Consider the following 10,787-nt stretch of genomic DNA (forward strand, 5'->3'; position numbering starts at 1 on the left):
TCTTTACCCACAAAACTGACTACCAGTGTCAGTTCTCGAAATCTCACTTTGGCTGCCTATGCCAATTCTTAAGTGCCACGGAAAGAAAGGGGGAGAAGTTTGCCAGAAATGCGTCGGCGGAATATTAGGGGGAGAAAGAAAAGTTGAGAGGAAACGCCTTCAACTTGGTGCAAGTTAAAATGAAGGGAGAAAGCCTCTATTTATAACATGAGATTTTTCTCATGTTCCTGATTTCTCCAATGTGGGACTTGGGAGCTTAATTTTTATTTTTTTCAAAACTCTTCCATGTGGGACTTTGAGAGTTGTTTTTTTCAAAATCTTCTATGTGGGACTTGGGTGTTTTTCATATTTCACACCCAAAAATTCTCACTCATGGTTTTCAACAAACCATGTTCCAACAAGTTAAAAATGAAAAAGAGAAGGGTACAATGACAGACATTAAATCACGACACTTACAATAGGAAGATGGGCGAGGTGAGGTCAGAACATACTACCGGGAATATGTTTTCGGAAATATATTTTACACTTCCAAAATTGATTTTATGAAGAAAAAGTTCATGGTGCCAAATGATAAAAAGAATAATGCTAAAAGAAACCACCATAATTCCCTCAGTATGCCAAACATTCACACGACACTAAACAATCATAATATTTCTCATGGTGAAGCAACTATGTGGATAGTACAATTTGTTATTTTACAATATTTCTACTACACATGAAAGAGCTGATATACACATGAGGGAGCTTTTGTCTCCGATTTTGAAAGACACGAAACTAGAAGAGAGTAAAATTATAGGTCAAGAAGTTTGAAACTATCGTAACTTATGTTTTGGACATGTTAATATATATAATATAAGTAAGAAAGAAGGGGGAAGAAAGAAGGGGGAGGGGGCACTGCATTGGAATTCTCTCTATTATTAGAGAGATAAGGGTCACACAATAACAAACAAAAGACAATATGTAATGAAATTTTTATCCTTTTATTTATCATGAAATTATATATTTGTCATTGAAAACATGAAGAGAAATAAACATTTGTCTCTCCATTAATAGAAACTAAAGAATGACTTCTTGTTCATTGGAATAAGGTAATGATAATTTGGTTACTTAATTCTATCTTTTCAAAGTAAATATGTATTTTTGGTTAAAATACTTCACCTAGAGAATAAAATTTTGTTTCAAAACTATATCCATTTATAATTTATAGAGATTATTAAATGGTTAGTTCCAATAACACCTTCATGGGAGAGTAAACTGATAATAAGAATAAAGATTAAAGGGTAAAATAGGTACTGAATATTATTTTTTAAATTTTAACAAAATTAATTTCATTTTATAATGTATGTGCTTCATCTTCTTCTTCTTTTTTGAGTTAATTTGAAATGGATGGAGTACGATGTTTCTTGATGATTTTTTAATATGTGTATTAACTTTAAATAAGATATGAAATTGGTCGAGTATGTTTTGGCAAAACTGTTAATTTGGTCTCTTAAGTTAATTATTTGTCTCATTTTGGTTTCTTATTGTTTTCCCCCTCTCTCTCTTTCTCGGGTTAGTTTGAGAGTTGGTTTTTGGAGGGGAAAGAATGGAAAAGGAAGGCTTGGGAGTCGTGAAATGCACTTGTGAGATGACTCTCAAGTTTTCACTTTCCCTTCCTTCCCCTCCAAAATCCAACTCTCAAACAAACCCTTACGCTATGTTTGGTTGCATAGAAAACAAGAGGAAAGAAAAGAGGAGGAACGAAAAGTGGTGGAAATTTTCATTTTCCAATATGTATGGTCCACGAAAAACTTTTTCTCCCTAATTTGGGAAGAAAATAAATGAAGGAAGGAAAACCATCAAAAATTTCAAATTTGCACTTCCATCATGAATTGAAAAAACAATAATCTAGGTGAAAATAAATACAATGTAGTAAATTTCTTTGTTTATATCAGTGTTGTGAGAACCGGACCGAACCGGACCGGACGGTCCGACCGGTCTAACCGCTGACCGAACTTGAAAACAGTTATGTAGTGTAGTCTTAATCGAATGAGAGTTTGACCACTTTGAACCGAGAAATTCCGGTCTGACGTGTTAAACCTGGTAAACCGAATTAACTCGGGAAGTTAACCGGACGCTTCACTTAAAAATAAAAAAATGAAAGACTGCTCTAATATTTTGATTTTACTCCCATCCAAAAAAGATAATGATGTTATTACTTCAATATAATTATACATAATTATTAATTATATAAAGTTTTTCATTTATATATAACTGTATATTTATAGATAAAAAATATTAATTATGTATGAAATCATCTGGTCAGACCGAACAGTTTAACCGTTTAAACCGGTTAAACCTAATACAGGATCTCTACCGGTTTGATGTACAGCTCGGGTTTCACAACATTGGTTTATATTCATTTTTATGCGAAATTAGTTTATTTTATTTTATTTTTGTTGTTTTTCAACTCACAAATAAATAGTAATTATGTAGGCTAAAAGATGAAGTGAAAAGAAAAAAGAAATATCATTATTTAAAAATCAACAAAATAACAAATAATAAATAAATTAGAAAGAAAAAACACAAATATGTGGAAGTGAGATGATTAAAAATATAAAAGTGATTGTCAAATATGAGTTATATTTTCTTTTAGACACACTATTGAAAAAAAAATGTATGTAAGATGTTAAGGATTTTCTTTGAATTTTATAAAAACAATATTGTTGTATTAAACTTAGATTATATATTACTTAAAAAATATTAATTAATATTATTACAAATAAATTATTTATTTATATAACTTAAAAATTAGATATATAATTATATTATATATATATATATATATATAAAATGATTGTACTTATTTATGTTCAATACATTATATATAAATGTGTTTTTCTTTCTTCTCATTTTCCTTTCATTTTCAATTATATCAAACAATAAAATTATCATCTCATTTTATACTATTTTTTTTTCTTTCAATTTTTTTCCTTCCACTTTCATTCCTAAACCAAAACGTAGCCTTAAGCTTATTTATGTTTGTGTCACTAGTCTTAATATTAGCTTTTACCTAATCTCATTATATTATTCTATTAACCACATAAAATTGTTTTATCTCTATAGTTGAAACTGTGTTGACCGAAATGGACTTCGTGTATTAAAAATATCATTTTAATCAATCTTATATAATATTTTGATGATGTTAGGTAAAAAATAATTTGAGATAATATAAACAAAATAGCATTTTATCTATATTTTTCTTAGTTTTTTTACTTTCAAATGAGAAGTTTTCTCACTAAAAGAATATAAAATAGAACAACTGTGACATTTTCATTGGGTTAAGGAGAGTTAGTCTAATGTGAACAAGAAATACATTATTTTGTCAACTAAACATTTCCTCATAATAAATTTATCAAGCCTTAGAAAAAATAAAATTCTAACGATGCAGTTCAAGCATAGATTGTGTTAGTTCTGAATTCTGATTGAGATTTTGAACCATCCATTAATTTTCACATTCAATGTAAACTTCTTTGTAGTTGTTACCATGTTATTTGTACAAAGAATAAAAGAGCCTACATTCACTTCCCATATTTTATCTTTCTTATCTCTTATCTCATTCTTTACCTAATAATCATTATCAACAAGTTAACATTGTTCTATTGACTGAGTATTCTAGAAGACAATTAAATTTGAAGACATGGAAGAGTATTACCACAAATCATTTAGCCCAATTTCAATATCATCAAATTGGACACTGTATATAGTTGGGAACAAGAAATCTTCACACTAAAATCCCTCACAGCTAAAAAAGAGATAAATAAAAACCTCAAAGTCAATCATGGGTGAATATGTAACAATTTATCATATTTCAAAAGTCAACTTGGCTTCTCTACTCTACTGTTGGTACTTCCCATTCAGTCATTACAACTACAATAAAATTAGATGAGTGGTCATGAATATGAAATGTATCAATCAATTGTCACCCGCGCATTAAATCGATGTCGATATGCGAATTGCGCATATCCAATGGGCGCGATGCAGGCCAGGGGCTTGGAGATGAGGTTGGAGTAAAATTTTGATTCAAGGACATGCTATTTACCGCAACCGGATTATGCACAGCTGGATGATCTGACTCCCTGGCAACTTCTGCACCTTCTGGAGCATCCTTCTTAATTTTCTTTGCCTTTGATCCACCCCACATAAAGCTCCCAATTATCACCTGCAGTCATAACAGATCAAATCTAGCCATATAAAAGAAAACTCCGCGTGGATGGATAAAGATTTTTCACTATGGAAGCAGTAAATATTTATGTTACCTGAACTTGACTTGAAGCAATTAGCACTCCACCAATTCCTCCACCAATGACACGACCATCAGGATTGGCAAGAGAAACACTTAGTCCGCCAGTTCGATTGCGGGAGCCACCGCCGTCAGTAAGCAAGTAAGACCCTGATAAGCACAATATCTCGAAATGCCCCTATTGAAGCCAAAAGCTATAAATAATTATGCACAACTTTATACATAATAAACTTACCATTATAAAGAGATTTATGAAGGTTCCAAAAAAGAAACAGAAGAATGTGGACTACCTAGGATGGTACTCAATATTACTAAGTCTGAGTAAAGTTTACAACTCGGAAGGATGTGAAAGTGACCCGAAGGCTAGAATTTGTAAATATTTCGAATTCAAATCTAAAACTACAATAGCCAAGAACTTGCAGTCAGTGTCACCTTTTGAATTCATTAATCACACAGAATAAAAAATAAACAAAAACATGCCCTGACTCAAGAAAGCAAACATCAATGAATACAACCAGGGAGGCTAGCAACTATAAATATTTCTAACTCAAAATGATAGAAAAGAACTTGTAGTAAGCATCATCTTTTGAATTCAGTAAAAAAATTGCAGTCCAACTCAAGAAATCAAAATGGTGTGACAAACTTTTTTTATACTACAAGATTAAATTGGATTTGTGCAACATGAGTACATGACCAATGTGGTTGTATATGTATGTAGATAGAAGATACATATATCGGAATGCCTTTATGAACTATAGTATTTTATAAATAAGCTCAAGATTTCAATATTCTGGGCATCTTGCATTCAAAAGTGCTACATTACATGCACCAGAGTCCCAAACATAAAAACAAGCTTAAAGCTACACAACAAAATCGTAATTTCCAGATATAATGTATATCCCTAACTTCCTTGGATGAATAGAATTCTCAAAATAAGACACTCTCCGAAAAAACCATTTTGGTAATCAATCAGTCATAGTATCTCTATAATGGGTTGCCATTTGATTAAATGCATGTAATGCAAGAAACTTTATATGAACTGGTAACTGTTCCAAGCATAGGTGTTATTATCACGGAGTAAGTTACAAACCTCATACGTGACAGTGCCACCTGAAGTTGAAGGCTGACGAAGTGTCACTGTAGATACAGCACCAGTGGCTGACAAAATGCATATAGCTCTAGGCCCCTGCTGAGAAAATGCCATAATTTTCGTTGCAATGTCCTACAGAGAAATAAAACATAATTGTTAAAAGAGTATTTTAAATGTATTTAAACAAATGGCATAACATATAGCACAAACTTAAGAGGATCTATCACTTAAAATCATTAATGCTGCATTTGGTATCATAGGAAGAGGAGGAGGGGAGAGAAGTTCAAGAGAAAGAGCACATTTCTCTCTTTTGATTTAGGAGAGAGTTCGAAAAGATTGAGAGAGAAAACGCAGCTGGGCCCAGCAGATCTGTTTCTCCTCTCACGTGATGAGAAAATGAGAGAGGGAGAGCTCACAGAGAGAAAAAACATATCTTTCTCTTCATTTTTTTTTTCTCTATAACCAAACGTCACAAAAATCCATTCTATTTCTCTCTTTTCACTCTCTTTCTCACATATTTCTCTCGTCTTACTTTCTTCTCTTCAACCAAAGGAAGCATAAAAGAAACATCAAAGAGTTGTAGCAGAATTATATGCCTCGAAAGGAATCATTTTCATGCAAGAATCATATGCTTTGTTAGTTCCATGAAAAATAACCTAGTTTACATGACAAAGTAGCACTTCAACAAACAATAAATGATGGATATTAGATGAAGCTGACACTTCCATTTCATGTCTTCCCACATTATTATCAACACTGTCGGAGAGAACAATATCGTCATAATAACTGGTTTTGATTTTACTAAACCAACCTTTTCCTTTTAAAGATAAAATAGTATATATGGCATGAACATCTACTTGGAACTTAATTTTTATGATTAAGTCAAGAGACAAATTCAACATAGTGCTTTCTTTCTTGGACCGAAGATGCCAGACCTTGGCTTCCAGAATAAACCAATTGATGTTTTAGTTAGACCATCATTGAAATAAGAGAGCAGAAATACTGATAAATATTCTTAAGTTAAAATTTTCAACATATACTAGGAAAACAAATATCTTGATACAAAATCATAAAAGTCTACGGCATACTTCTCCAACTCCTACGGTGATGATATGAGGACTGAAACCCATTCCAGCGGAACCAGACATCAATTCACCTGGCAAAAACCGCTCAAAATGTCAACCGCAACAATATATATATATATATATTAAAATTGAAAAAAATATAAACTAATCCCAAAGGATTAATCGTCCTTTGCAGACAGAAGCAAACTGGTTTTAACATGAAGTTTGCAATTGAATTTGCCCTGAAACCTTAGCTCTATTATAAAGATTAACAAAAATAAAAGAGCAGAATTCTAACTCACTTCAGGTTAGATAAGTTGTAAACATAGTTTTTAAAAACATGGTTTAGAAAAACATAGGCACTTATAGAATAATGTCTGTATGTTGAACAGTTTATACAATGAAATAAGGAGTCTCTGGTCAATGACAACCAAGAAACTTTAAGCCAGCGATTCTTCTTCATACCACAAGTTCACACACAAAAACTTATCCAACTCTCGGTACAAAATAAAAAATTATTAAAAAAGTACTACATTTTAGGTCACTAAATTGGTGTTCTTCGGTTTCTTTAACATCAAATTTAAGTCATCCTTGCTATTTGCTGCATAAGACCAACCCCTGATAGTACTTTATCCTACTATCCATTTGCATTTGCAACTCAAAAATCAGATTTCCTTGCATCTAAATTTAAAATTAAAAAAGTCTCATGCTGAGCTCTCAGCCGCATGGTTTGATTCATTGATATTAATGTATAGGTACAAATTGTTGATGATAAATAGTAAATAGAGTCTTACTAAGCATCCCAAACATTGGGATTGGAACTTGGATTCTCTAGTGACAGCATTGTAATTTTTCAACTTCAAAATAAATAAAAGCTAGAACTAAAAGCTTTGTTGTTTGAGCTATACAGTCACAGGCAACTTAAAATGCTTGGACACGCAGCATTTTCTAGTAAATAACTTGAACCTATATACTAATCTCAATAAACCAAAACTTTTTGCCGTGCATCTAAATGTTCAACATGAATCTCAATCATGGATATGATCAAAAGTTCTGATTTTTTGAGATTAGTCAATAGATATAATTTCTAAATTGCCAATTATTATCTAATGAACAAGGTCATAAATATTTTTTAACTATACACTAATCTCAACAAACCAAAATGTTTGTTATGTAGTTTAGAGCTCAACCACTTTTGCAAACAACCCATCAAAAACATGCATCCCTATCTTCGGTAGGCTCAAAAGTTTCAATATATTAAAAATTGTGTGCAGGTATAAATTTTAACTATTACCACACAGACAAAATAGAAAAGAATGCACAAAGCTAGGAAACTATCAGGTGTTTCAAAATAATAAACACTCCAGTGTTTCAGGGCTTGAGTGGTTTGAGTGTGAATAATATCCAAATTATTAAAGTTAGACTTCGACACTTGAGTAGTTTTAAAATAATAACCAGTCAGGCAATGAAAATGCCTTAGTGGTTTGTGAGTGTGAATAACATTCAAATTATAAAAGTTATGTTTCAACCCTCTGAGTTTGTGAGTGTGAATGACATTTACCTTATTCTAAAAAAAACAAAGCAAGTGATCAAATGGCTGAAACTATTGAGGGTTGAAATGCTTGTTACTGTCATAGTAAAATCCATAAATAATATGTACTAAATACACTAAACTCAGTAAACCAAAACTTCTGAGAGTTCAACCACTTCTGCAAACAACCCATGTACCATGTAATCAGCAAAATTTTGAACTCAAAGAAACTAATAATTCATGGCAAAGTTCATTTTGATATGACCAATCCAGCATTAAAAATTAAATAAACAAACATTAACTCAATTACTCAAAAATGAAAATATAAAATCAAATAATGCTAGAATATGGACATACAAAACAAGCAACATCTCAACTTCATTTTTTAAAGGTGATAAATCTCAACTTCAAATTGCAGTTATTTTTATTTATCACACAACAAAAACAAAAGTTGCAAAGGAGATTTACCAAGAGAAGCCAGCTGCTGTTTCTTCCCAGACCCAAGCGGGCGGCCTCGACCTCGTTTTTGGGTTTGTGTTTGTGTCAAGGTTCCAGGATGACTAGCCGGTGTTGAACTAGGAGTCAATCTCAATGACACAGTTCCATCAGTTCCATATTTCCTAGGCCTTCCTCGCTTCCTTTTGACAGGGTCCCCAGATGAAGTCCCCGAAGGAGCACCTACATTGACTGACTGAGATGGAATTCCTGCAGAGTCCATTGACAATGTAGATGCTAGAGTACCACCCCCAATGGTTGATTGAAATGGTAAATTGGGATTCGAAATTGGGTGAACATTTGGTGAATTATGCAATTCAGGTTGCGTTCCAGAACCAGGCATCCCTCTCTGCATATAGTAAGATGCAGAACCGGATAACGCCATTTGATCCCCTCGATCCATGAATCTACTTCAAGTTGCTTTAGAATCTTATATGAGAAACTTCGACCTCACAATATTTAATAGCCCAAAGGCCCAAAGTTTACCACCTAGTTCTGTTCTCATATACAGTCCATGACAAAATGTATGAACAAAAAAATGCACAAATCAGAAAACCATAAAACAAGAAATCAAATGTGTATTGAATGACAAGAGTATCCTAAAATGCTTAAGTTATAGTATCAACATCAACTTTAATTTGAGTAAAACAACCACAAGACCTTCAAATCAGACCACAGATAAAGTTTTTCAAGGATGGCACCTTATTGAAATATACATATAAAAGTAAGATATCTACATGTGCATAACAAAAGGAAAAGAAAAGAATCAAACACTCAAAGGCATCCACACATGCAGAAGAGAGCCATAAAGTAGAAGATAAATCAATGAAAACAATGGAAAGCCTAGCTAGAAAGCAATTCAAACAAACAAGGAAACCAATCTACTAGAACAAATAAAGAGAAGACAAAAACAGAAGCTAGTTTACACCTTACCAAACTACATAAAAACAACAAAAATACTTCATATTGAAGATAAAGACCAGGTGAACTGTAATAGTCAAGTCTCACCAACCCATCATACATTTATATAACTTTAAATACCAAGCAATTTCATAAACATAAAGCTCACCCTTTGATGCAAATACCCAGAAAATAAAATTAAAAAATAACCCAAAAAAAGTATTTTTTGAGTTACTTCAAGTCAATGTCATAAAATATCTCAAACCCACTTCCATAATTCAACTAAAGACCACAAAAATGGCAAAGCATAACAAAACAGCTCAAACAACCACACACAAAGTTACAACCTTTGGTGAATTGGATACTACAGAATTCACACCCCAAATACAAAAATGCTATGAATGCATCAATAGTTCAATTTCAAAGTAAGAGAAACAGGTAAAAGGAACCATTACTAACATTTTCTAGAGAGAGAGAGGGAGAGGATAAAAAGGGTGTGGTGGAGAAGCAGTGAGAGTGCCCTCTATGATGAAAAAATGGATGAGAGTTGAAAAACGTTCTACGGGTTCATGGGGGAAATTAAAGAGTGGTGACAGGAGTGGACAGAAGAAAGAGAAAGTGTGTTTATGTGAAAGTGAAGTGTGTAAACAGAGAAAGACAGAAGCTAGAGACAAACAACATTAATTACAGAATGAGTGAAAATGGCAAAAAGAAACATGAACATTGAATGAATAGTAAGTAGGGTGTGGTTAAGTCCTTATCCACATTTTTCTTTATATGGCTGAGGCTCAAATTTCTCTCTCTCTCTTATTTGGGTGATCATTGAATTATGGATGATGATGAATAATGTTGTGTAGCTATGTGATGTACTGTACTCACGGATATCATAAGAGAAAAAAAATGTTTGTAATGACCAGTTTTAAGTTTTTCATAATATTAATGTATTATTTATTATTCATTTTCAATCTAGCACTCTTAAATAAAAGTACTACAAATGAATAATAAATATGTACAAATTTTTACATTCTAAATGCATAGATATTAAAGTCTATCCTAAAATAAAAGTTGAAACATAAAAAGTAGTTCTTTGTTTAGAAATTGGATAAGGTTGGATAGTTGGATATCACTGAGTGAGTAGTGTGGAAATGGCTGTATTAGGCTATAATTTAGGTTTATTTTGTATGAGCTGTTATGTAAGAGCTGGTTTAGTTTGGTTGCTGGGTAAACGTCGTTAAATTTGGAAGAAAAATAAAGTTTTCTAGTAAATGGGTTTAAATTATTTTAAGATTTAAGAAGTAGAATTATCACTATAAACTACTGATATTAATATGTATCGTTATCAAAACTGTTAGGTGCACGTATGATAGTATTCCATTTACTAACCAAACCCCAAACCGATAAATTAAATATATATATATATATATA

General features: G+C 32.1%; 1 protein-coding gene across 3 annotated transcripts; it reads right to left on the bottom strand.

The window, feature by feature from the left end:
* Nucleotides 1–3,665: 3,665 nt before the first annotated feature.
* Nucleotides 3,666–10,139, bottom strand: LOC109341670 (AT-hook motif nuclear-localized protein 9-like). 3 transcript variants are annotated; one of them, XM_019579613.1, is made up of 6 exons: nucleotides 9,822–10,139; nucleotides 8,436–8,957; nucleotides 6,461–6,528; nucleotides 5,373–5,504; nucleotides 4,299–4,460; nucleotides 3,666–4,201 (listed from the first exon to the last, which is right to left on the bottom strand). In XM_019579613.1, exons 2-6 carry the CDS (start codon nucleotides 8,863–8,865, stop codon nucleotides 3,962–3,964), a joined length of 1,032 nt encoding a protein of 343 aa, XP_019435158.1. In that variant the 5' UTR covers nucleotides 8,866–8,957; nucleotides 9,822–10,139; the 3' UTR covers nucleotides 3,666–3,961. The 3 variants fall into 3 exon arrangements, with proteins under 3 accessions (XP_019435158.1, XP_019435159.1, XP_019435157.1); XM_019579614.1 differs by having other exon boundaries at nucleotides 9,818–10,139; XM_019579612.1 differs by having other exon boundaries at nucleotides 9,710–10,139.
* Between the last annotated feature and the right edge of the window lie 648 nt (nucleotides 10,140–10,787).

This window comes from Lupinus angustifolius, unplaced genomic scaffold (genome assembly GCF_001865875.1).
Source record: "Lupinus angustifolius cultivar Tanjil unplaced genomic scaffold, LupAngTanjil_v1.0 Scaffold_564, whole genome shotgun sequence".
NCBI lineage: Eukaryota > Viridiplantae > Streptophyta > Magnoliopsida > Fabales > Fabaceae > Lupinus > Lupinus angustifolius.

Bases quoted from the DNA above. Each gene is read 5' to 3' on its own strand.
- LOC109341670 (XM_019579613.1), bottom strand. From the start codon at position 8,865: ATGGATCGAGGGGATCAAATGGCGTTATCCGGTTCTGCATCTTACTAT. The intron at 5,505-6,460 runs GTATGCCGTAGA...ATTTCTCTGTAG, and splicing joins TCACCGTAGGAGTTGGAGAA to GACATTGCAACGAAAATTAT. The intron at 4,202-4,298 runs GTAACATAAATA...TTATGACTGCAG, and splicing joins TTGCTTCAAGTCAAGTTCAG to GTGATAATTGGGAGCTTTAT.